At 56.9% G+C, this 26,395-nt stretch overlaps 1 protein-coding gene across 2 annotated transcripts; it reads right to left on the reverse strand.

Moving 5' to 3' along the window:
- Positions 1-815: 815 nt before the first annotated feature.
- On the reverse strand, positions 816-26,322 carry LRRC8A (leucine rich repeat containing 8 VRAC subunit A). 2 transcript variants are annotated; one of them, XM_060014010.1, is made up of 4 exons: positions 26,209-26,322; positions 22,735-22,841; positions 6,795-8,959; positions 816-1,781 (listed from the first exon to the last, which is right to left on the reverse strand). In XM_060014010.1, exons 3-4 carry the CDS (start codon positions 8,949-8,951, stop codon positions 1,506-1,508), a joined length of 2,433 nt encoding a protein of 810 aa, XP_059869993.1. In that variant the 5' UTR covers positions 8,952-8,959; positions 22,735-22,841; positions 26,209-26,322; the 3' UTR covers positions 816-1,505. The 2 variants fall into 2 exon arrangements, with proteins under 2 accessions (XP_059869993.1, XP_059869994.1); XM_060014011.1 differs by lacking the exon at positions 22,735-22,841 and having other exon boundaries at positions 26,209-26,302.
- Between the last annotated feature and the right edge of the window lie 73 nt (positions 26,323-26,395).

Here is a 26,395-nt window from a genome sequence, read left to right on the forward strand (position 1 = left end):
AATGACACGACGCAGAAAACACAAATGGACGAGTGGACATAATCATTAAGACGAGACGCTAAAACGTGCCTTAATGTCCAAGTGATCGATCTAAGGTGGGGACCCTTCTAAAGCGGGAACCCCGGTGACTGATCTAAAGTGAGCTGGCTTCCCGCCGCCAGGCGCTGAGTGGGCTGCACGTGCCAGGCGCCTGGGACAGAAACTGGAACCAGAACCTGGATAGCCCGCCCTCCCCGGCGGCAACCTCCTCACCCGTGGCCCCGCCTCCAAGTGTCCGTTGTGAAGGACCAGGTGGTGACAGGACTGACGTCAGCGGCTGAGGCCAGTAGTAGCACTGGGCAAACTCGTGAGCGTGAGGTGGGAAAACAGAGTCCGGGTGAGGGGGCTCCTCTGGGCTCCTTAACACCGCGACAAGGGATGGGGGGGGATGGAGCACCGTTCATCCGGGGATTAGCCAACCCGAGTCCCCTCCCTTCTTGGAAGCTCCGGAACATTCTCTTCGGCCAACAGTCACAGAAATGAGAGCCTGCCAAGATACATGGAGGAGAAAGAAAACAAGACACCAAAAACAAGACACAACAATCCCCGCCCCAGGCGGGGAGAGGAACTACAGACTCCTGGACCAAGGTCACAGCAGATTCGGAAGACATCCTGCAGCCTGCACCCCGGGGGGAGGAAACACAATTCAGTGTCTTGCTGCTCTCCTCAAGGGGAACTGCTGTCCCACCCTGAGACCCCAACTCACTGGCCTTTAGTGTCCTTTGTTTTTTTGTGTTTTTTTTTTAGTTTTTTCTTTTTAATACCCAAACCATCAATTTTTAGAGCTTAAAAAAATTTTTTTTTTATTTTTATTTTTTTACTTAAAAAAAATCTAAACTGCTGCGGCAAACCCCAGGCCTGGCCTCTCCGCCTGGTGGCCTGCTTTCCCACGGGCCGTGCCACCAGAGCCCAGCCTGGCACCTCTGGGGTGACCGTCCCACAGCTGGTTCACCCTGGACCGCTCGGCTCAAGGCTGGGTGGGCCCTAAATGGTTTTGAAACCACCAAAAAAAGGAAAAGGGAAACGCAGCCCACCCTTCCTCAGACACCCCCCATCGGAACTGAACTTTCTTGGGAATGTATAAGTTATCTGGAGGGAGGGGGTGGGAGGCGGAGAAAATAAATACCAAGAACTAAGTAGGTGTCCCTGGACCTCTGGTGTCGGCTCAGCCTCTGGGGCAGAGATGGCCTCCAGGGAGGAGGCCCTGATTGTCCAAATACTGTGCTCAGAGATGGACTACAGGTCTCTGATCTCCCCCTCAGGCGCCTGCCCCGCGGGGGCGTGAGTCTTGAGGAGAAAGGGGCCAGCCCCTCAGGGGCGGTCCTGTGGCCCAGCTCCTGCCCCGCCCCCACTGAGAGGCTGGGCTGGTCGTCAGTCAGAGTCTCCTGGGCTCCTGGGCCTGAAGCCTCCCTGGAGGCCCCGCTGCTGGCTGTTCTGGGCGGCCCGTGCTCAGTGCCCGTGGTGGCTCAGGCCTGCTCCTTGTCAGCCCTCCAGAGCCGCTCCTTCACCTCGGGAGGCAGAGTGTTGAACAGGTCCTCCTCCACCACCAGGCCACTGCGCTTGAGCAGGGGACACTCGCCCAGCTCCACGGGCAGGCACTCCAGCCGGTTGCCCCGCAGCTCGATCTGGGTCAGGCTGGTCAGCTCGCCCACCCGTGAGGGCAGTGACTGCAGGACGTTGTTGCCCAGGTGCAGGGCCCGCAGCTTCCGGCACTGGAAGAGCTCCGGGGGCAGCGCCTCGATCTACAGGGAAGGAGCAGAGGGCGAAGTGAGGCAGGCGCACCTCGGACCTGGGCCTCTGGGCTTCCCTGCCCTGGGTACCAGCACCTTCTCTGATGCCCATTTCAGCTACCCCAGACCCCAGGGACCAGCACAATTTGGGCCCAAGTCTGGCTAACTTTCCCCTGTTCTTTAGGTCTCAGCTCTGCAGTCACTTCCTCCAGGAAGCCTCCCTGACCTCCTGGTAACCTATGGCACCCAACGTCCCCCGGACAGCACTGATCCCTTCCATGGTCAAACTGCTTGGTCTCCTGTCGCCCCCAGACAGGGGGCTCTGAGAGGGCAGGGCTGGGTGTGCTGTGCTCCCCGCTGTCTCCCAGCGCCTAGCACCCCAGAAGCAAATCACAGTAGCCAGCTACTCCCAATCACACCCCGTCCTCCACCGCCCAGGGCTCACCAGGAGCCAGGCTGTTGGTCCTGCCTGGTTTAAGAGCAATTTATGAAAGCGGAGCAGCCTGCTGAGAAAATTCCACACCCTTAATTGTTGCTGAGAACTGGGGAGAGCTCACCAATCACTTCCCCTTCCTGGGCCTCAGTTTCCTTACCTGTCAAGTCACAGGCTGATGGTGGGTGCGGGGAACCCAGTGTTGGCCATTCAGAGCCCCCTCCTTCTGATTTTGCAGAATTTGAATAATGGGCAACACCCACATGCCACTTACTACAGGGCAGGTTCGCTCTGAGCGCTGATGCTATTAACTCACTGAACCCTCGGAACTACCTGTAAGTACTTTGTAAACACTCTTTCCATTTTACAGATGGGAAAACTGAGGCCCTGAAGGAGCCAGCCTGCCTAGAGGTTCATAGCTGGAGAGTGGTGGAGCCAAGATTCGAACCTGGCTCAACAGTCCGTGCTCTTAAATGTCCACACTGTTGATGGTGCAGCCTGGGTGGGGACCTGCCGTGTCTCCTGCCACACGGGAAGAACCCCATAAAAGCCAGCTTCCTCCCCACCCTCCTGTGAGCAATCAGCTACAAACACGAGCTCTGACTGAGCCTATTTTCCTACAACCACCTCCTTCAGATATGGTGGGCAGGAGGGACCCTTCCAGCAGGGCAGGAGCCAAGGGACTTGGGCCCGAGCCCATGTGAGGGTGACGGGGAGCTTGCTCTGTCACTGTCCCCATTTTCCCGCTGAGAAGGCAGAGGCCATGCCATGAGGGACACTGTGACTGTTTTAAAGGGGACTCCTGACCTGGGGCTTCAACGTGGCCCAGTGGTCAGGTATGGGGCAGAGGTGGCTTCCAGGTCAGCAGGGACATGAAGGTGAGAGGGCAGATGGGAAGTGGGCTCCGGCAGGACGGACGGGCCAGAGCATCCCAGAGACCCCACTGCGCCCAACACTGGCCTCCTCTGGTGACACAGACAGTGGCCAGGGAGCGGGAGAGGCTGGACCAGCAGGTGGCAGAGCTGGGGCTCACATCGGAGCCCTCCCCCTGACACGTCCCCTCCCCGGAGCACCCCCCAGCCCATCAGCGAGCTCTTTCCAGGCGCGTGGAGAGAAAAGAAGGTGCCTTCGGTGGCTCAGTGCCCAACCCGGGCCACTCCTGTCCCTCGTGAGGTGTAATCGTGCGCTGAAGGTGTGAAGTCGTTTCCCGTCACCCCAATCCCTCCCTCTCCCACCTCCTCAGGGGTCTCAGCGGCTCCCCCATCAGCACTGGCTCCCCCTCAAGTCCACCTGGTCTTTGCAAAAGAGACAACCCTCCCAGGAGCCTCTCCAGGCTTCCCAACAAACCGTTCGGAAAGACGCCGTCTCTCTCCTTGGCCCGCCGTGATCTGGCTTCTGCCGCTGCCCACCCTGGAAACTCCCTGGCCAGAGCCACCAGCGGTCACTCCTAATCCACCGGACATGCATCTGTTCTCCTTTCACCTGACTCCCCGTGGGCTGCGTGCCCACCCGCTCCTGCCTGGCCCGGCTCGTCACCGTCAATCCCAAAGGCTCGAGCCAGACTCCCCTTCCCTCCATCCTTCCCCCCCGTGACCTCATCGAGGACCCATCTTCACCCAGGAGCCTGGGGGGACGACTCCTTGGGCTTCAGGCTGACTCAACCTGGTCCGTTGGATGTCCCAATATGGGACCTACGCTCTACTCTCTGAAAACCTGTGCCTTGTCCCACACCTGGCCTCAATGACCCTCCAGCTACCCAGGCAGAGAAACCTCGAGTCACGTCAGACCTCTCTCTCCCCACATCCAATCCCGCCCATGTCCTGTGGATTCCACCCCCGAAGTCTCCCCCACATCCGTCCGTCTCGCCATCCCTGGCAGCCCTTGCCAGTCCAGGCCTCGCCCCCGCCTGATAGCTGCCCACGGGCTTTCTATCAGCTCTCGACCTCTCACCTTGCCCCACCCCCAATACCCTCGAGTGGCAGCAGGAGCGAGCTCTCTAAATTCCAAGGCGGCATATCCCCTCGTCGCTCGGTCAACGGGAATTCGGTGAACGTTTTGCTCGTCAGGCACTGGACGAAAGAGCCAAGGTCCTTGTTGTCAGAGGGTCGAGGGAAGGGACGTGAGACAGATTATCTGAAACCAAGTGGGAAGAACAGGACGCTCCTCAAGCCCTGGCCTCAGGGGTAAGTCCAAATTCCAGGGGCTCAGCTCACGGCTCCTCCCCCTGGGCTCTCAGCTCTCTGTGGACAGAGCCTCCTAGACTCTCGCTTTCCTCTTCACCTGGCTAACTCCTTGTCCTGCAGGGCCCCCTGCTCCAGGAGGCCCACCTGCCCTGGGGTAAGTCCGGGTTGAGGCCACTCCGCTGTGCCCCAGCCTAGTCTCGTCCACTGAGCTAAATGCTGGTTGCCTGTCTTTCCCTGAGAGAGGTGAGCTCAGGATGGGCAGCCGCTTGTTTGTTCCTAGGCCCCCAGCTCCCTGCTCCACACTAGGAGCGCTCAAAAAAACATTCCCCAAATCAATGAACCAATGAATAACCAAACAAGTGGACGCCCACTTATCGAGGTATTCGTTAACATGAGTTTAAACCTAAGAAAACAGAGGCCGAGGGCCTGAGCCGGGGCACACTCGCCCCTGCCTGTCCACTCACACGAGGCCCATAGCCCGGGGTGGCTCACAAGGAACCGTCAGGCCCAGAGGGAGGAAGGGAGGGGGGCTCCTGCCTAAAAGGAGGAGCCTGACTAGGACTGGCCCAAGCGAACTTTTTTCCCTACAAAGGCCTCTAGCATTCCAGTGGGTGGGGACAGGACATGATTAAGCACTGTGCTGAACTGGGTGTCAGAGGGTCTCCTTCCTCGGGACAGCGACAGCGTGCCTGCCCCCAGCTCTTCCTGAGGGGTGACCTCAGCCAACAGGCATGACCTGGCAGCCATGCGTGGGGTGAGGAGCTGGGGGTGGGGACAGGTCAGGAATTGTACCCTCCACCCTCCACTGGCTGGTAAGACCCATCAAGACCTGGTGCCCACACAGCTCCCGGGACAGAATGGGCACCACGAGGGGTCCTTGGGATGCCCAAGGCAGCCCCGAATCCAGGGGCAATCTGGCCCCGCACTGTGCTCTGGGGGGGGCCGCTTGGTCCCCCTCAACATGCTAAAGGAGGTGTGTGTTTGTCCTATGCTCCCCAAATGGGGCTTCTCCCCGGGAGGCCAATTTTCCTGACCGGTGGGCCTGTCCCAGGCCCTGGAGGCGGATTCTCCAGAGTGAAGCAGCCTGGGATCTGACCTTCACCCCTGTACATTCTCACACATGCACACAGGTATAATTTGAGGGAGGGAGAAAGGATTTGTCAAAATCTCTGTGGTTTACAGGGAGAGAGGCTTAGGGGAGACGGGAGGGGTTCTGGTGGTCAGAGGTCTGGAGTGCCTGGACCCTCCAACCTGGGTGATGTTGGAGAAGGCACGTCCTTTCCTAGAACGGGACATTTCAGGGGCTGCCTGCCTCCAGGCTGCTGGAGAGAGCTCCTGCCAGGAGGACTCACAGGGTGCCGGGAGCAGGGTGCCCAGCGCAGGGTGGACACAGAGCAGGAGCTCCATAAGCCCACGGGGCGGCTTCATGCTGCTGCCGGCAACAGAGGCGCAGAGGTGCTGGCTGGATTGGCTCTCCCTCAGCATCCCAGCCCCCGGCCACGGGCTTCCATCACCCCTAGCCTCGCTGCGGGAGTGTCCACCCTGATACCACCCTCTTCACTGCAAGAGGGTTTCCACTCAGAGTAGGAACAAACCGGGAAGACATTCTTTCCAATATCAACCTCCCTGCAGGGCCCCAGAAGAGGTGGGCAGGGCAGGGAGAGGTCCCCCCAGCAGCTGGGCCTTTGTTTCCACGGCAGAGGCCAGGCCACAAGGCCACAGGACCACTTGCCCTCAACCCTCACCTGCCTGCTTCCATGGAGGGGCCCTTGGGTGGGGGGTTTTCCAGACAGGCAAGGGGCTGGTGCACGGGAGCCGCCAGAGGTCTCGATCGTCTCCCGGGCGTGGCCTCCAGTACCACGGGCCCACAACGGTTCACACAATTTCCTCTCCAGAAAGGCAAGTGGTAACAAACCAGCCCCAGCTAAGCTCAACTCTGCCCTCTGCCACCCTCAAAACACAGAGGGGAAAGGGTGTGAGTGGCGCTGGGAGTTGCACCAGTCACCCACAAAGTTTCTGTCCCTGGTGGGCCCAACCTGGGCTCCAAATCTGGTCCAGGACAAGCTGAGAAAGACACTGCAAGCTCCAGGCTAAGTCCCACCTCCCACGACCGAGCTCTGAGAGAGCAGGGCAGGCCGTGGACCTCCTGCCCGTGCACATCACTGCCTTCGAGGAACCTGCCCAAGGCCACCTCGGGGACAGGCCCCGCCTGACCACACCATCCCTCCTGGCAGGTGACCTCTGCCACGTTCTGCGGCAGAGACGGCCTCCCAAGCCCACAGATTCTGATTCAGCAGGTCTGGTCCAGGGCCTGGGGATCTGTATTTTCAACCAGCTCCTCCCAGGGGGTCCTGGGAACCACAGCTGAAGACTCCACACCCAGGAGCACCCCCGCCACGAGCCACTCACCCGGTTGGCCGTGACGGCCAGGTTCTGCAGGTTCTGCAGGAGGCCGATGTCAGCCGGAAGGAAGGTCAGGTTGTTGTGGCTGAGGTCCAGGTAGCGCAGCTTGCGGCAGTAGAAGAGCTGCGTGGGGATCTTCTCGATCTTGTTGCGGTTCAGGTAGAGGCGCTCGAGGTTGGTGAGGTTGCCGATCTGGATGGGGATGTAGGCGATGTGGTTGTACCACAGCTTAAGGCAGGTGAGGCGGTGCAGGTGCTGGAAGCTGATGATCTCCTCGATGGTCTTGAGGTTGTTGTCCTTGAGGTCGATCTCCTGCAGGTTGTGGAGGCTGAAGATGGAGTGGGGGATCCGCTCCAGGTCGCAGCGGATCAGCTCCAGCTCCGTCAGGTTGGCCATCTTCTTGAGGCTGTTGAGCACGATGAGCTTGGTGCCCTCGTTGTTGATGGACAGCTTCTGCAGGTGCACGCCCACGTCCGTGACCACCTGTGGCAGCTTGCTCAGGTTGCTCTTGAGCCGCAGCACCTTGAGCCGCTTGAGCTCGCGCAGCCCGTCGATGACGATGTAGCGGTTGTTCTCCGCGCTCAGGTTGCCTGTCAGATGCAGCTCCTCCAGCGTCTTCAGGCTGTAGATCCACAGCGGGATCTCCTTGATGTCCGTGAACTTGATGTGCAGCGCCCGCAGGTTCTCGCGCAGGAAGGCCAGGGCGGGCGCCTCGATCTTGGCGGCCGTGTGGTACAGCCACAGCTCCTTGAGGCCCGTGAGCTGCGCGATGCTGGGCGGGATGGTCACGTCGGGGATCAGCTCCAGCTTCAGTACCTCCAGCTCCACCAGGTCGAACACGGTGTCGGGGATGCCGCTGAGCATGAACAGGTGCAGCTCCAGCTTGTCCTGCGCGTTCTTGGTGAGCCGCTGCCGCAGTTTGTCCAGCGTCCACTCGTTGTTGAGGTTCAGCTGCCGCAGCTTGTTCTCACTCACCTCCGACAGGAAGACGGCAAAGCGCTTGGAGTAGAGCGGGTCGTACTGGTCGATGAGGTGCAGCATGAAGGCGAAGTCGTTCTTGACATCGGGGATGTCGCTGTAGCTGCTCTCCTCGCGGATGGACTCGAACGAGTACTTCTTGAGGGAGCGCCGGAGCATCCACCAGAGCGTGTACATGCAGATGAGGCCATAGAAGATGACCAGGCTGATGTAGAAGGACGCCAGGATCTTGAAGAGCGTGGCCAGCGGGTGGGCGCACCGGTACGTGCGGTAGCCCGTCAGGCTCTCGATGTCCACGGTGCAGTCCACGTCGAACTTGATGTTGTGCACGTAGTAGACAGTGTAGCAGATGATGAGGATGAATTTGATCACCTTGATGATGGTCTGCCGCATGTAGAGACGGTACACGATGTCCCCCTCCTCCACGTGGGTCCGGAACTTCTTCACCTTCTCGAACAGCGCCTTGGCCTGCTCCCCCTCCTTCTTGTCCAGCACGCCCGTCTCCGAGCGGTCCACGATGCCCTGCTCGATCCGAGACTTGGTTCGCTGCAGCATGGGCACGGTGGCCTCCACGTCCTCGCTGACCGTCGACGACTTCTTGTCCATGGAGCCGTTCATCTTGCTGAAGGCCGGCTTGGGGTCGCTCTCCTCCACCACCGTCTCCGACAGGGCTCGCGTGGTCCAGGGCGAGTCGAAGCACTTGAGCAGGATGGACACAAAATGCTCCAGCTTCGAGCTGGTGCGAGGGAACTTGAACCAGAAGTTGCTGCAGGCCAGGAAGATGAGTGTGTGCAGAAGCACCAGGTAGGGGAAGTACTTGGCGAACCAGTGCAGGCGGTTCTCGTAGCACACAGCGTCCACATAGTTGTACTGGTGCCGGTCCAGGTCATACTTGATGCCCGTGGGGCCAGTGTCGGGGGTCGGCAAGATGGTGGAGTTGGGGTAGCGGGGCTCTGGGCCGGGGGCCACCCAGCCCCGGAACGAGTCGTTGCAGGAGTCCTTGGTGACCCACTTACACGGCAGGCAGATCATCTTGTCCTGGGTGACCTGCAGCGTGCCGCCAAAAACTGCGATCATCAGCATGACGATGGAGATGTAGTCGGTGAACACGTCCCACCACGGCTTCAGGATCCGGTACGCTGGCTGCGTGTCCGCAAAGTAGCGGAGCTCTGTCACCGGAATCATGGTTCAACCTGAAAGGGACCCATGGGAGGGGGTTACTACAGGGTGGCCTGGCTTTCTGAAACCCAGGGATCAGAGGCAGGAGACAGTGGACCCACTGTCCAAAATTCTACCTCAAGTCTAGCTGTGAGTCACACTAGCTGGGCAACACTCATGGGCCAGCCCACGGATCGGCATCTGTCCAGAAACCATATGTTCACCAAGTGGCTGGGAAACCACCAGAGGGAAGGCAGGCAGCCTCCCCATTCCATAGACAGGAAGGCTGAGCACTGAGATCCAGGTCACGCTGACAGACTGCGAAAGCAGCCTCACAGGGACCCCCACGTTTCAGCAGGAGCATTCCTGAATTCCTGTCTAGACCCCATCCTGCTAATGATCAGAACCAGAGGGGCTAGTTGAAAACTTCCAGCTCACTCGGAACCAGCTGCCACGAAGCTGCGCCAGTGGTCCGAAGAGATTTATTCAAAGTGTGAGAAAAGCCAAATGCAGAAGAGGGGGCTGAGTATGAACTCACTTTTTTTTTTTGTGGCTGTGCCGCGCAGTATGCGGGATCTTAGTTCCCTGTCCAGGGATCAGACCCATGCCCCCTGCAGTGGAAGCCCAGATTCCTAAACACTGGGCTGCTGGGAAGGTCCCTAAATACCTGTGTTTTGACAAATGGGTCTGTTTCTGTTGGGAGAGGCACAAGGGTGCCCAGGTTATGGGACGGGGCCACATTATTTTGATTATTCATAATATTAATAGTGACAATAGTAAGTAATGAACACTTCATAAAACAGGGCCTCCCTGCAAACACCAGATGCTTCCCATCTCATCTTCCTCGGGCACGCCGGGATGGGGGAGGACAGGAGGAAAGCAAACCTAGACCCCTTGAGGGAATAGAGGTGCTCAACAGAGAACATGTGCCAGGCACCGGGCTGGTCCTTACCATGGAATCCTCCTCGTGGGGTCCCTTTGACATCCAGATGTAGGGTCTATCTTTGGTCCCATTTCACAGATGGGATGACTGAGGCTCAGGGGAGAGTCACCTGCCCAACGTCACTCTACTACTCAGGGCCAGAGCCGAGATCCAACTCAGGCCTGTCCCTCCACCTCCCCACTCAGATCCTCACCACTGCACAGTCTCGCCATCCACCTGCCCAAGGCCCCACGCAGGGCAGGGCCAAGAGATAGAGCCCAGGAGTTCAGCTTCCCTGCCCCCGCGGGGTTCCCAGAGCTCAGGTCACCGCAAGGCCAGCAGACACCACCACCACCTTCCCTGAGCCGGCGGCTCCAGCCCAGGGGGTCAGCCCTCCTGGTGAGGCCGGGACTCACAGGCCAGGGTGAGAGCCTGCCCCACAGGAAGGCCCGGGCCCTCTAATGACCAGCTGGCCCCTCACACCACCCACACTCCTGGGCAAGCAGCCGTCCAGGGGAGGGCCTGCTGAATCACGCAGCCGGCCCCCAGCTGAAAGACACCCCGACACTCCTCCCTCCCTTCCTGGCTCCCCGAGTCCACATCCAGGCAGGCGCCCAAAGACTGGGGGCCGGAAGGTAGGAGGGGCCAGGACGGAGGACCCAAGGATGTGCAACAGCCTGCCCCGGAGAGTCCAGGACGAGACTGCCAGGGCAGGATGCCAGACGCTGGGGGTGGGGGCTGATGACCAGGCAGGATGTGGTTGCAACCTCACTGTTTCGGGGGGGTGGGTGTGTCACGTACTGGAGAACACTCAGCCTCTCCCGGTGAGGAGCTGTCTCCGGGCCCCTGCTGTCCTGGGGCTTTGCTTATGTCGCCTTCCTAACTCCTTCTGGGTCTGAGGTGGGAACTGTCCACAGCTCCGTCACAGGTGAGGGACTTGAGGCTCCAAGAGGTAGGAGACAGTCCCATCCACCGAGCGTGTCTGGCTCCTCCCACCCCCACCCCCCCCCCGGCCCCCAAACACCTGTCTCGAAGCACGCTCTAAGCTCTCCGTTCAGCCCCTGGCCCGTTCCTCTATGGGTAGTAAATGTGACCAATGAAACGCCCCTGCCCCAGGGGGCTCTCGGGCCAGTGTGAGCGTGTGGGGAGGGGTGGGAGAGACAAAGGAGTGTCCAAATAACGAGACTCGAGTCAGGGCAGGGGGCAGCCATGGCTATGGCAGGAGAGATGGATGCCACCTCCCTGCTGAGAAGGGCTTCGTGCAGGGGACGGTCCTGTGCTGGCCCCGAGGCTGCTGGTGTCTCCTCAGCCCAGGCCGGCGCCCGTTCCACTGTGCCGAGGAGGCCTCAGAGGTTCAGAGCCAGGGGCCCAGGTCACACAGCTTAGAAGGGCAGGCCCGGCCTCGTGTGGGGGACCTGTCTGGGAGGGGTCACCCTTTAGCTGCATCGTGTTTCTGCCTCACCTCTGCCACCAACTCACTGTGGGGCTCTGGACAAGTCACTGCCCCTCTCTGATGGCGAAATCTGGAAAGAAGGGGAAATCTGGAAATTTCGGGGAAATCTGGAAAGAAGGTGCAGGTGCCAAAGCCCAGGCTTTAGTCCCCAGGGTGCCAGGGACCACGCCTTCCCCACGACTGGCCCCAAGAGGAGACGGCCAGGTGGTCGGGGCAGCCCCTCTGGAGTGGAGGTGACAGGGGGCAGCCAGCAGCCGAAAGCATGTGACCTGTGTGCAGGCCAGGGCTCTGCTGCTGCCTTGGCCTCGGGCAGGGTCCTCCCTGGCTCTCAGCCTCAGGTTCTTCACAAATGCCAGGGGCAGATTCCCCGCAGGGCTGCCCGGAAGAGCCCAGGGGACTCCATGCTTCTAAAGCACTTAGGACAGAGTAGGGCAGCAGGCAGTCTGCACTGGTGTCATCAATCTTCAACCTTTCCTCCAGATGCTGCTGGAGGACAAGGGTCTACCGCACACAGCAGGTGCTCAGTAACGGTATCAAGAGAGCGCCTGAGGAGGGATGGGGAAGAAGTGGGGCGGGGAAGGGCGGGGCCTGGGTGGTGGGTGGGGCCACAGCTTCAGATGGGCGGGGCAAGGGAGGAGGCTGAGGCAGCTTTGGGTCCCCTCCCAGTTCCTGACCACCCCTGAGGGCCCTGGGGGGAACAGCTCCTTCTGAGAATGATGGCCCAGCCCAGAATCCTCAGGAGCCCAAGAGGTGCACACTGTTTTGGCACCCTTTCTTTTTTTCTCACAACAGTTTTATTGTGGTAAAATACACAAAACATAAAATTTACAATTTTAACCATTTTGAGTGTTTTAACCGTAACAGTTCAGGGGCATTAAGTACATTCACTTTGTTGCGCAACCATCGCCAACCATCCATCTCCAGAATTCTTTTCACCTTGCAAAACTGAAACTCTGTCCCCAGTGAACACGACTCCCCATTCCCACCTCCCCAGCCCCTGGCAACCACCATTTTCCTTTCTATCTCTATGAATTTGACCACTCTAGGTATCTCATACAAGTAGAATTATACAATATTTGTCTTTTTGTGACTGGCTTCTCTCACTTAATGTAATGTCCTCAAGGTTCATCTATGTCTTAGCAGGTGCCAGAATTTCCTTCCTTTTCTAGGCTGAATAATATTCCTCATGCCCATTTTATAGATATGGAAACTGAAGCTTGGGGAGAGAAGTCACATGCCCAACTTCACACTGCCTGTCAGGGATTAGAGGCCACCTTCAAACCCAGTTCTGGGGTGGAGCGCTTCCAGGAAGCCACTCAGATGGAGCAGATCCCAGCTGACAGCTGCCCCAGGGCACACCTGGGGGTGGTCAGGAAAGCACCGTAAGGGAAAAGGGGCCTGTTTTCCTAGTTACGGAGAGTTCCCTTTTCAGGAAGTTTCCTGTAGGCAGTGCATTCATCCCTTCCCTGCACTGAGGCCTCCGGTCCTCCGCAGCCAGGACGGCCCCTAGCAGAGGTGTGCAACAGCTTCTCTCCTGGGGCCTCCGTTTCCCCGTCAGGAAGGGAACAGAGAATCTGTCATGGATGTGCCCACATTTTGTATAAGGTGGTCAGGGTACCAAGGGGCACGTGATCCAGGCCTCCGCCCACCTGACACCTCCCTTCCCACTGGCACCACTACAGACACTCCCTGGGCCTGGCAGTACCTGCCTACAGCCAGCAGGGAGGGAGAGGCACCTCCAGCAGCCAAGACTCGGTTCCCCATCCACAAAATGCACGTGGTAACAGGTGCCCTGCCAAGCTCTCAGGACTATCAGGAAGTCACAAGAGGGAGGTTTCCCCGGCAGCCTGTGGGGGGGATCTCAGGCAGGTGGAGAGCAAGGAAGAACGGTGATAGGAGCTTGGAGGGAGGGGGCCAGCCGGGCCAGCCTGCGCTCTGCCACTCAGCAATGGAGTGACGCTGGGCAGATGACTTCACCTCTCTAAGCCTTAGTTCCCCCATCTGTGGAATGAGGCTAAGACAGATGCAGACCTGGCCCCCGACAGCAATCCTGACTTCAACAGGCAGTCGATGGGTAGATGAAAAGAGCGCAGAACCTGAGCACGAAGGAAGGAAATGGAAGGAGAAAAAGCACCCAAGACGCCTGCCCTGACACCTGGCAAAGGGGCAGAGTTAGGTGGGGCCAGGCACAAAGGAGGCGGGCAGAAAGTAGATCCTGGTCCCTTAAAGAAGCCTCTAGAATACAACAGGGCCTTTTCAGCAGAATAAAGGAGCTCTGTATGTAATGCCATTTTGGAAAAAAGCGAGAGCCAGAATAATAAATAAATACAATCCCATGCTGATAAACCCTGACCAACTCGGGGAACGGCTCCCTCTTAGAGTGGGAATAGGAGGCAGGATGAAAGGAAACTGGAATTTTTTACCAGCATGCCTTACCTTTGTGATTGAAAAGTAGTACAGAATTTAAAATAAATACAGTCTAGAAGAAAAGAAAGAAAAAAATAAGCTCTCAGGTGGAGAGTTCAGGTGTTCTTTTGTGGCTCTCAGAGGGCAATCTCGGGAGGGTGATGGGGAGTCGGGTCAGATCAGATCTCTGCCCCAAGAGATGGAGAATTTGCAGAGGATCCTGAATAGAGGGCAAAGATTAAAGGGTTGAAAGCGAGGTGGCTGAGAAAGACAAAAAGGCCCCATGCCCTGCTGTCCCCTGAGCTCCAGCCCAGCTAACCCTCCTTCTTCCAGAACAGATGCATTGTTTAAAGCTACAGACTGTGCCCTCCTGGAGGTCAGGGCTTGACACCCACCAGTGAGGTGGGGTTCACCCTGGCTGTACCAGGTAAAGCTCATGGGCAAGAGACCACCAAGGGGTGGGGATGGGGGTAGACTGGGAGCCCTACAGGATGGGGACCACTCCAGATCCATCCCAGTCTCTGTGCAGAGCCCGGAATACCGAAGGTAGGGTAAAGGTTTGCTGAACTGGGCTGAGCCAGGGGGGAGAGGAAGTAGGAGGGAGGTTGGCAATTGTCAGGGAAAGACTCTAGGACAAAGGTTTAGTCACAGGAACGTTCATCACGGTGTTATTTATACCCCAGGAAAATTGGAAACAATCTAGATGCCTGTTACTGGGTGATTGGTCAATACCTATTAAATGATCAGATGATGGAATACTATGAAATAATGAAAACATGTTAGAGCAAAACACTTGATGACATGACAAAATATGTTAAATGCAAAAAGTAGGTAACAAAACTGTGACAGAGTTAAGAAGCCTCCTGCAGTAACTTAGACGTATATTCGAAAAATATTGGCGGTGAGATTAGCCTGCTGTTTATAATCTTTTTTTCACCCCAAACTTACCTCTATTTTCTGTTATAAGCATATGTTTACTCAGGTAATTAAGAAAAAAGATTTAAAAAAATCAAGATTCCAAAGGATCAAGAATAGCTAAAACAATTCGGAAGAATAACGTGGGAGGAGACTTCCTATAAAGCTCTAGGAATGCAGCCAGTGTGGTGCTGATACAGGGATGGATGGATGGACCAGAGGGTTGAAAGAGCGAGCCTAGAAACAGACCCCGAAATTTCTGGAAACTTAGACATGACAGTGTCTATGCAGGTTCGGGGGAAAAAATGGGTGTCCATGAAAGGAGCTGGCTTAGTTACTCACATGAAAAAAGCATAGCCCCATCTACCTCCTTACAGGAAAATAAATTCCAATGAGTTAAAGACCTAAAGTAAAACTTGAAAGTGTTTAAAGAAAAATCTAAGAGACCATCTCGATGGCTTTAAGACAGGGAAGGATTTCTTATCACAAAGAATACAAATCCTTACAGGAAGAGATTGATCTATTGATCACATTAAAGTTAAAATGCATGCACATCAAAGGACATAACAATAAACAAATGAAAAGAACCCACAGACCTGGAGGAGATATTTGCAATAGGTATAACTACCAAAGGATTAGTATCCAGAACAAATATAGAACTGCTACAAATATACGAAAAAGACAATCCAACAGGCAAAAAATGGCAAAACGTACGGCTAGACAATTTATGGGAGAAAAATACAAAAGGAAATTCATGGATGAAACAATTCTTAATCTCATTACTAATAGGGGAATGCAAATTAAGACAGTCACATGCCATTTCGCTCCCTTGCGATTGGCAAAAATGTTGAATTCTTAAATGAGGAGATAGAATGTATGTATGCATCCTCTAAGGGAGCAATTTCGCTCCTAGGTAAAGATCTTAGAGAGTCACTTTACACATACGCATGAAGCCATAGACAAGAATGGTCACTCCGGAGCTGTTCCTAATAGCAAAACATCAACAACCTAGGTGTCCATCAACAGGAGAAAGTATAAATTGCTCTAAGCATCTGGTGAAATGCTAAAGCAGTAAAGTTAGTGAACTTCAGCTACACGTACCAACATGGACAGACCCCAAAACAAGCTATAGAATAATACATACCTTATATAAGGTTTTCTGTAATGTACATATCCAAGTGTAGTGAAGGTATAAACACATGCACGGGGGCTTCCCTGGTGGCGCAGTGGTTAAGAATCCGCCTGCCAATGCAGGGGACACGGGTTCGAGCTTCGGTCCGGGAAGATCCCACATGTCACAGAGCAACTAAGCCCACGTGCCACAACTACTGAGCCTGCGTTCCAGAGCCTGCGAGCCACAACTGCTGAGCCTGTGTGTCACAACTACTGAAGCCCTCGCGCCTAGAGCCCGTGCTCCGCAACCAGAGAAGCCACCGCAATGAGAAGCCCCCGCTCACCGCAACTAGAGAAAGCCCATGCGCAGCAACGAGGACCCAACACAGCCAAAAATAAATAAACACATGCATGGAGAGCCCCAAAACCAAGATTCTAGAGAGGGAAGAAAATGGGATTGGGGAAGAGGCTTATATTGTGCCTGAGATGATTTGAGACAGGGAGAGAGAGAAGGGGTGTGTGTGTGTGTGTGTGTGTGTGTGCGCGTGTGCGTGTGCGTGTGCGTGTGTGTGTGTGTGTCTCTAAAGCAATTATTGCCAAACATGAAAGTCGAACAAAGCTGAGCCCTGGGTACAAAGATATCTGCTCTAGTTTTATAACGTTCATGTGTGCTTAAACTATTTCCTACAAAGTTTACCGGAACAAAAGCAACTGTTTCTACTCCTGGCTGCTCCTCTCTCTGGTCCGCACACCTGCTGGGCTCAGCTGGGGGCAGCCTCTACTAGATGATCGCCAGGGCAGCAGATTCAGGTCCTCCTTCCAACTGGCCTGCTCCTGGCTGGCGCAGAGGCACCTGCGGCCTTTGAGGACACTGAAGGATGCAGCATCACCCCTGCCCAGTCCTGCCCTGCCCCAGGGAGATGCAGAAGTGTGTAGGATGCAGCTAGACCCTTCCCACTGTGCAGCACACGCAGGTGCAGAGAAGCGGGACCAGCTTCCTGCAGCAGAACTAGGGCAACCCAGAGAGCCCCTCTCCTCCCCGTGGTGGCAGGCAGATCTCGGGGAGTGTGAAGAGCAATAGCTTCAGAACTGGGGAGACATGGCTTCAAATCCAACTCAAGCATGAAGTAATTCCATGACGCCAGGCAAATTATTTAGCCCAAGCCTCCATTTTTGCAACTTTAAAATAAGAACAGTGCTACCTACCTCACAGATCTGTATACAGTGACCCAAAAGATGTCCAAGGGATATTAAGTAATAATAAAAGATGTTGACCAGCATATAATGATATATCATGCATGATAAAACAATATAAAATGTCACAAAACAACAAATACTTCATGATTCCAGTATGTGGTACTTAAATTTGCTACTTTTGTGAGAAGAAAAAAATACTTGGCAAAAAAACAAAAGACCTCCCTCACCAAGTCGTTTCTAAATATTGTAAGAGTTTACAAGAAGTACCTGCCATCTATCATGTAAGGAAAAGGTTAGCTTGCCCCTGCCTGCCCTACCCAGGTAACACACACACTTCGACAGGGCGCAGGGAAGCAACACCTCAGGGTGGGTGAGCTCAGACCCTGGGACAAATGACTTTTCTTCTCTAAGCCACAGTTTCTTCACCTGTAAAATGGGAATATTACAGTACCTCGGAGGCTTATTGTGAGAATTAAAAATAACATAATGCATATATTATGGGACAACCCAAGGCCTGGCACAGAGGGAGGTGCACTATACTTATCCCAACCCACATGCCATTGCAGAAACCCACCCAGAATTTAGTGGGGGACACCCAGGAGAGCGCTGAGCCACAAGCACAAATACCTCCAAGCTTCCCCAAGGCCCCCAGGACCTCCCAGGACTCAGAGACCACACTCAATGGCCTTGAACTTCTGGAGCCCAGGCTCAGGACCCCAGGACAGGACAGAGACAGAGAGCTGGTGAGCGGTTTGCAGAACCACCCCTTAGGTGTCCAGCCTAGTCCACATTGTTGATTTCCTCCTGAAGCTTCTCACAGATGGGGAAAGAAGTCAAAGAAATGACAGCTGCCCCCTTGGGCGACCACCCAAGCATGCTCCACCCCCATGCTGGCCTGCAGAGATTCGGCTTTCACACCTGAGCCGCGGCAGGCAGGCTAGGCTGTGGGTAAACAGGGCACAGAGAGCCTTTTGTTATAGCCCAAATAGAGAGGCTGGGAAAACTTCCCAGGCGGGAGGGAGGGGAGGCAGGAGGCTTGCACCCCTCACCCCTCCTCTCGCCCCTCCTCCTACCTTGGGGAGGCTGTCCCTCCAAGGCTCTCCCAGGGAAGGGGGAAGGGCCACACCCAAGAGGCTGGAGGAAGACACTGGGTCACAGGTCTTGTCCTGGGAGTGCTCTGGGCCTGTGAATCTGCTCCTCGGTCAGCACCCTGGGGCCTCTTCTGCTCCCAGAGCAGGAGGGGAGGAGAGGGCCCGCTCTGGTGCACACGGCCCGCACCCGCCCCAGCACGGGCACTGCCCTGGAGGTCCCCACACCCAGCCGGGGAGAGTGCAGGCTTGGGGCACCACCTGGCTCCCTGCACCCTGCGTAGAAGGGCACACCCTCACTTTCCCAGAGGGGAGACGCCCAGGGTGGGACGGGGGAGGGAACAAGTTTCCGTTCCAAACTCCTCTCCATGTGGGCTGGGCCTCCCAAACAGGTTGGTCCTCATGCTTCTCATGCAAACTTGCAAGGGTACAGGTGGCCTGGTGGGGGGGGAGGGTGACAGGTGAAGGACACCCACCTGGGGCTTGCGGCCATGGCTCCCCGAGCCAAGCACTCACAGGCAACAGCCCAGGCCTGAGGCTCAGGCCGTCCCCTCACCCCACCAGGCTGACGTGTTACTGACATGAGCTCCGGGTCACTGACGTGGACTATGTGCCAGCACTGCGCCTGGTACTTCCTGGGCCTCGGCCCCCAATTTCCAGAAACACAGGTACGGCGGCTCCCCACTTCACCAGCATGTGACCTTGGGAAAGTCACTTCCCTCCCAGGGCTCTGGTTTCCTCATCCATGAAGTGGCCACTGAGTCTATTCCTGGTAGGGCGGTGGTGAGGACTGAATGAGGCGGTCCATAGAAAGCTTTTGGCTCAGGGCCTGCCACGCAGTAAGCCTCTGTAACGTCAGCTGCTGTTACCATCATGGGATGGTATCAGTCCCTTTAGGGGTGTGAAATCTGAGGCCCAGAGAGGTTAACTGACCTGCCCAAGGCCACACAGCTAGAAGAAGATGGTGGGGAAGATCACCCAGGTCTGCCTTTCCATTGTGCCCACCTGTCTCAAAGGCCAGCAGGTCTCCTGGATCTACCTGGGCACCCAGAGAACCCTGGAAATGCTTCCTGGGACAAGACCCCCATTTCCGGAGGGGTACATGGAATCAAGGTCTCTGCAGGGAACTCTAGCAGGCCATACTCAGGAAACTTTGGTGGGGGAGCCCAGCTCTGGGTTTGAGCCTGGAAGCCAGGTGCTGGGTCTGGGCCCATGGCGGGCAGAAGGGCCTTGAAGACAGGCCTCGATCTGCTTTGAACACCAGCGCCGCTTTCCTGGACAGCGCACGAAAAGTGGGCAGGAGCGCCCACGGGAGGCCGCAGACTCATCTGCTGAGATCCAAGGGGATTGGGACCAAGGGGGCCTGGCCGAGGGTAAGCCGTCTGTCGCCTGGCTCTCTGGGCTGGTGGGGGGCTGCCCCCAGGGATCCCGACCCAGGCCACCAGCCGGGAGATGTGACAGAAGGATTCCTATGCCGCCCCACCCGGTCAGCACGTTTGCCAACAGGTCAACTCTGCCGGGGGCATGAGGTTGGCAGTGGCGCCTCTGAGGGTGCCCAGGTGCCATGTGAGAGCCATGGAATTTTACAGCCACTTTTACTCCAGTGGAACATGGCTCCTGGCATGAGGCTGTCGCGCAGTGTCTATTTAATTTTGAGGTTTTACGTCCTCAAGAGACAGTTAAACAAAGAACTTTTTACGAGATGTGAGATGCAGTAGAAACGCGTCGGGAAAGCGCACAGGGAGATGTTTGTGGCTGGGTGTAAGAGCTGTTCTAGAAACCTCATCCGCTTGCACATACACACGGATATCCAGGGCCTGAGGGAGCCCAGCCCCGCTTCTACACCGAGGGCGACCCTTCTGGCGGCAGCTGGTGGGGACCGGCGCCGACAGAGTCGCGCTGGTCAGTGTTGGCCGGCACAGTCGGAAGACCCCCAGCCTCACGACGGCCTGCAGAGTGTCTTCAAAGTGCAGGTTCCTAGGCCCACCCCCCAACTTGGACTCTGCAGGGCTGCGGTGATGGGTCCAGGGGAACCAGCATTTTGAACAAGCTCTCGGGAGACTCTGAAGCACCCCGAAGCCCGAGAACCTAGAGAAAGAGGCAAACGGAAGGTGGGGTAGAAAGAGCACAGGCTGCCAAGGCAAACAGACCCGGGTTCACATCCCGGCTCTGCCACCTGAACTGTACGACTTTGGGCGGGAGCCCTCATGCCTCGAGCCCTGGTCTCCTCGCCTGTAAAAGTGACACAACCTCACCCAGGAGACGGTGGTGGGTAAGATGGCAAACTTCACAGTGACCGGCGCGCCGCCTGGGCTCGGACCGCGGCCACCGTGGACGTGAAGGCTCTGCTGCTGGAAGGAGGGCGAGCAGAGCATCGTCCACCGAGAGGCCAGCTCCCGGGCTCCCACAGGAAGCGGCCCGAAGTGGCCTGTGCCAGAAGGAAAACGACTCCAGGAAAGACTGGGAGAAAGAAACAGGGGAGAGGGAGAGGGTCCCGACGGAGAGCTGAACGCCGCCGGCCGAGGGACGCGTCTCTGCACAGACCTCACCCCCAGGGCGGTCCCTGCCGAGCCAGGCTGCCAGGCCGGGGGTTCCTCCTGCCGAAACCCGGCCTGAGGTGTCTACGCCCCAGCAGAGCATCTCTAGACCCAGGTCCCAGGGCAGCCCCCCCCCCCGCCCCCAACCCCGTCGCCTCACCTGTCCACCCTCACGGCTAAAACCTGAGAGGAGCGTCCAGGGGGACCAAGATCGGGCTGTCCACCAGGACAGTCAGGTGAAAGGACTCAGGGCCAGGCTCAGGCCAACGCAACACAGCAGCCCCTGCCTCAGGCAGACAGAGGAGGGCCAAAACCTGGAGGCTAAAACCTCTCAGGCTGGCCCATGCCATTCCTCCCTGGCACAGAGGAGGAAGTCTGACCTCAGATAAGTAGGACCTGCTGCTTCCTGCTCATCACTGGCCAGAGACCTCGGCTCAGTCTTCCCTTCTTGCGGGGGGAGGTAAGAGTTCCTCAAAACCAACAGGAAACTCCTACAGGGCAGGGCTGGGGTTTGCTGACCTTGTCCCAGTAAACAGGATAGTCAACAAAATCACACATCAGGCACTTCCCACCGCCCTCTTCTGACGGGACTCACCCACAGCTCTACCCTCGCCTGGGAAAGACGTCCAGGGCGGACCATTAAATGAAACGAGAGCTAGGTGCAAACCAGCAGCTCTAACAGGACTTGGTTTTAGGAAAATAAGCAAATGGTAAAAATACATGTGGGAGAACCTACCCCTCCTCACTCAAATCTCTGGAGATAGAGATCAAGGGAGACTCTCACTTTCTACATGACATTAAAACCAAGACATTATAGGGACTTCCCTGGTGGTGCAGTGGCTAAGAATCCACCTGCCAATGCAGGGGACACGGGTTTGATCCCTGGTCTGGGAAGATCCCACATGCCGCGGAGCAACTAAGCCTGTGCACCACAACTACTGAGCCTGCGCTCTAGAGCCCGCAAGCCACAACTACTGAGCCCACGCACCACAACTGCTGAAGCCCGTGCGCCTAGAGGCCATGCTCCACAACAAGAGAAGCCACCGCAATGAGAAGCCCCCACACTGCAACGAAGAGTAGCCCCCGCTCGCCACAACTAGAGAAAGCCCACACGCATCAACGAAGACCCAATGCAGCCGCCAAAAAAAAAAAGCCTAGATGGGAGAGGTGGAGGCAGGGAGCCCTCGGACACAGAACAAAGGACCCCAGCCCAGGATTCCAGGACCTGGCTCAGGTCCCACATCCCTGCCTTCTTCCCGATGAGTTTGGGCAAGTTGCTTCCTCCCTGAGCCTCAGTTTCCACGTCTGTAAACGGGGGATCAAGGCCACTCCCTGAGCTTCCGCAAATGACCAAAGAGATCACTGATAAGGTTTGTTTTACAAATTATTAAGCAGCTTATACATACACCTGCTATGATTAGGGAACACGTTCTAAGACACCCTGTGCTACCTTCCCTATATCAACATATTTAATCTTCAAAATACCCTAAAGGGAGGCAAGGTGCTAATATTATCCTCTTTCCATAGATGAGGAAACTGAGGCTCAGAGAGGTACAGTGACTGGCCCACAATCACTTGTCGAGCATGTGACAGCTGGGACTCAAACCCAGGTCTGACTACAAAGTCTGGGTCCTAACCAGTGCACGCTCCTGCCTTTGGAAACTGTTTTCCAAAGCACAGGACGAGGAACCCCCGTCCCCAGAGACGTCCACGTGATCAAATAAGTGTGGGGAAACACGACTTGCTAGCTCCCTCTCAGAGACTCGCCATGCTCTCAGTGAGCTCTGAGACATCCTTCAAGGCTCTGAGAAGTCCTGCAGCACAGACTACGACAAGATATTGTTCCCGGAGTCACCTGACCACTGTGACCAAAGACACTGGTGTTCCACAGAACACACCTCAGGAAACGTGGTCATGAGACAGCATGAACCACCACCCAGAGTGACAAAAGCCAGGGGTTCGCCATACAAGTTCACGCCAGCCTGAGTATGGCAGCCACGTACTACTCAGCTGGCCACTGAGTCAGGAGAAGGAGGAAGAATTCTGTTTCCTGACATCTCTGCCCTAGAAGCCCAGGCCTTCCAGCGAGAAGAGCAAAGGGCTGCAGGGACAGAGACACCACCCTTTGCCCTCCAGGCACCTGCTCGGCTGGCCTGGAGGGTGGGGGCCCAGTCCTTACCCTGCGGAAGGCTCTGCTATCTGCGAGTTGGCTGTCGGTGCTGAGGCTGGCCCACGTCTGTCTGGGCAGGGTCCTGGCATTCCTTTTGCTCCATGGAAGCTGCCTCCCTACAAGGAAGCAAGAGCTACAGTCAGCAGGGACGTGTGTGACTATCAGCGTTACCTGCTGTGCTGCCGACAGTTTCGGAGCCCCTGCTCGGTGCAGGGCCTGGGCTGGGCTCTGGGGTGATGACAGAGAATCAGATGGTCTGCGGGGGATATGCCAAGGCAACAATTACAACTGGCTCTTGAGAGCCCGGGGCTCTGCTGGGGGGAGCCCGGGCCCTATGGGGACATGGAAGAAGCACTAGACCTTGACTAGTAGGGTCAGGGAAGGCTCCCCAGAGAGGGTGCTGCCTGAGCTGACTGCTGGGGAAGAGTGGGAGTTGGAGAGAGAGCATTCCAGGGAGAAGGACCAGCACATTTGCCTGGAGGGGAGAGAACACGACATCTAGAGCCTGCTGAGTGTCCTGGCTGGATCTAGGACTGGAGGCGGGAAGTGGCGAGAGGTGAGCTACAGAAGGGTGAGCTGGATCCAGGCAGAGACACACCCTCAACCCAGACACATGAGTTCGACTCAAACACAAAACCCAACCATTGGGCTTCCCTGATGGCGCAGTGGTTGAGAGTCCGCCTGCTGATGCAGGGGACACGGGTTCGTGCCCCGGTTCGGGAAGATCCCACATGCCGCGGAGCGGCTGGGCCCGTGAGCCATGGCCGCTGAGCCTGCGCATCCGGAGTCTCTGCTCCGCAACGGGAGAGGCCACAACAGTGAGAGGCCCGCGTACCGCAAAAAAGAAAAAAAAAAAAACAACCCAACCGTCATCTATAGTCAAGAACTGTTTAGTGAGCATCTACTACATGCCAGGCACTCTGCTCAGAACTGTTCACAGGAGGGAACAAGACAAGTTAGGAGGGCGGGGAGAGAAGTGTGGTCAGGCTACAGCAGGGTAGGGGGAGTATTTAAGCCAGCCAGGCGCTGGGAGTGTGACCCAGCCATCAAGGGAGGCCAAAGGACAAGGAGGAGTTAGCAGGAAGGGGGACGAGGAGGCGTGGTTACACAGACAAAGGGATCGTGGAGCCTTTCAGCTGTTTACACCACTGAACATTTATCACACCTACTCAATGCTAGGCACTGTGCTAGGAGGAAAGAAGCAGAAGATGGTCTCCAGCCTCACAGGGAGACAGTCAGTAACCTGGCAATCCCACACAGAGTGATGGCAGCTAGACAGCGAAGCACCTGCGTCTGTAAAGGCACAGAAGCCATGGGAGCCAGTCTCTACCCCAACCCCTCCCCTCCTCGGCAAAGAGAGGGATACCCACGGAGGCTGGGAAAGCCAGTCACTTGCCCATGACAGAGACAGGCCCAGAACTCAGGCCTCTGGACTCACTGGCACTGATTCTTCTAACCCTTCCTCTTCCAGGAAACACACGCTGACCACCCCCTACACATTCACCCACAGCTGATGCCTCTTTCCTCTGGGTTGCCTCTGTAATATTTCTAGTATTATGCTGGCCACTGTATCAATGTATTCCTGTCTGCCTTTCCTCCCAGACTGTAGCCAGGGACTGTGTTCTCGTAGCACCATTCCTGGCCCAGACCAGGCACTTACCAAAGGATGGTTGAATGAATGAATGAATGAGTCAAGGGATGGAGAGATGGTGTGCTGGGCTCCAGGGCCCCACATCCAACCCATCTGACTCCCCGTGAAAGTCTGTGAAAACCCAGAATCACCTCCACTCTCAGGAGAGTCAGGAACCAGGCCGATCCCTTCGCTCCAACTCCTGCAGGCGAGGTCCAGGCCAAGCCAGCTCCCTGAGTTCTGACCTACTGGGGCAATCCTCAGGAGCTTCCACTACCCAGAAAGGCCATTCGAAGTTTGCAGAGGAAACAGCTTCCTAGCGGATGTGCCCAAGGGATGGAGTATTTGGTTGAGTTCCAGGAGGAAGTCACAAATATTTCTTGGGCTCCTGTGCTGTGCCTCACAGCCCCCAGAAGGCAGAGGGGCATTAGAGCTAACCCCAAAGAATCTCTAAAACTGGGAAGACAGGGAGGCAGGGCCCAGTCATTCATGCCCCAGCACCTCTCCAAAAGCCAGTCCTCCAGCACTGTCATCTGTCCTTGCCTCCCCTCCTGAGCCAGAGGAAAACTTGACCTTCACGAAGGCAATGCCAGTGTGACTGAGCCATGGGCACTGCCCAGTCCCTCTGAACGAAGCTCTCACTCCCCCATCCCCTCCACAGGAGGGATCACCAATATCAGACCTCCTCCTCCTGCCTCCAGTCTGTCTGTCTGCCACTCTGTCTGCTCAAAGGGCAGGATACAGTTCGTCAGGGGTAAAAGGTACTCCTAATGGAAAAGGTGGGAGAGGCCCCTGGGAGCCTTTCAGCTCCCCCAAATCCTTCCTCCACAATTTAGGCCCAAAGTCCCTTTCCCGCACCAAGCTCTCTCCCTCCTCATCCTCACACCTCATCCTCAAAAGGCTTCCGGGGGTGGGGCAGCAGAAGAGCCCTCCGGGGAGCATGGTCACCAAGGGGCGGCCCCACCCTTCCAGCCAAGTCCCCACCAGGAGGAGGTTGCCAGCCACCCCCCAACCATCTCTCCTCCTTTCCAAAAAAGGCAGCACAGGCATCAGCTAAGAACCAGCCCAATCTTGGTTCAGTCCAGTCCAGACCAGGGGAAAGAAGCAGTCAACAAAAGAAGCAGAATCATCATGAACCTCAAGAACCAGCGTTTATGCTGCTTCAGCTGGGCAGCCAACTTTGCTGGGTCTCCAGCCCAGACCTCATCAGACCTGGCTCTCAGGCCCATCTGGATGCACAGGACACCGGCAGGGTCCGGAGCCTCAGACCCTGGACTGGGCTTCCCAGCAACCCTAGCCCAGCCAGGCCCCACAAGCATAGCCAGGGATCTGCCCCCAAGTCAGGGCACAGTTCCAGCCCAGTCAAGAGGAGGGAGGGGTGTAAGGGAAGAGGAGGGGGCCAGGAACGCAGGAGAAGAGAGCAAGCGGAACCTTTGAAAACAGAAAAAAAAACTGCCAAGGAGAAAACCCAGAGGTGGAACCTCTAGTAAGGGGGGCGTGTGTGTGTGGAGGGGTGAGGATCTGGGGGAACCCAGGAGATGACAAGGGGACCTGGGGAGCCGAGGCGGAAACTCCCGGTTATGTAGAGCGCAGGGAGGCACTGGGGTGCCTGGGAGGGGGCTCGCGCGCCGCGGCACCAGAGAGAGGCGGGGGGGGGGCCCGGTGACCCGGGGGATGGGGAACCCGGAGGTAGGCCGAACTGAGCTGCCGCGGGAGGCCCCGAGGGAGCCGGCCCTGGCGGGCAGAGCCCAAGCTACCCAGGGTGCCCGGGGCCAGACAGCTGGCCGGGGACGTACAGGACTGGATTTCGAGAGGTGACAGCTCGCACCCCCTTCCCCACCCCACCCACTCACCTGGGCCCGCCGCGCGCGGCCGCCCAGCCGGCAGCCCCGAGCCCCTGCCGCTCTGTCCCGCCGCCAGCCGCTGCGCCCCTCCGGCGCCTCCTTTTGTTTGTCCCTCACTGCACCACTCAGCCTCCTCCGCCCCGGAAGTGACGTCACCTTCGGGCGCGAACGGGGCCACCAGGGCGTTGCCATCTTT

This window comes from Delphinus delphis, chromosome 6 (genome assembly GCF_949987515.2).
Source record: "Delphinus delphis chromosome 6, mDelDel1.2, whole genome shotgun sequence".
NCBI lineage: Eukaryota > Metazoa > Chordata > Mammalia > Artiodactyla > Delphinidae > Delphinus > Delphinus delphis.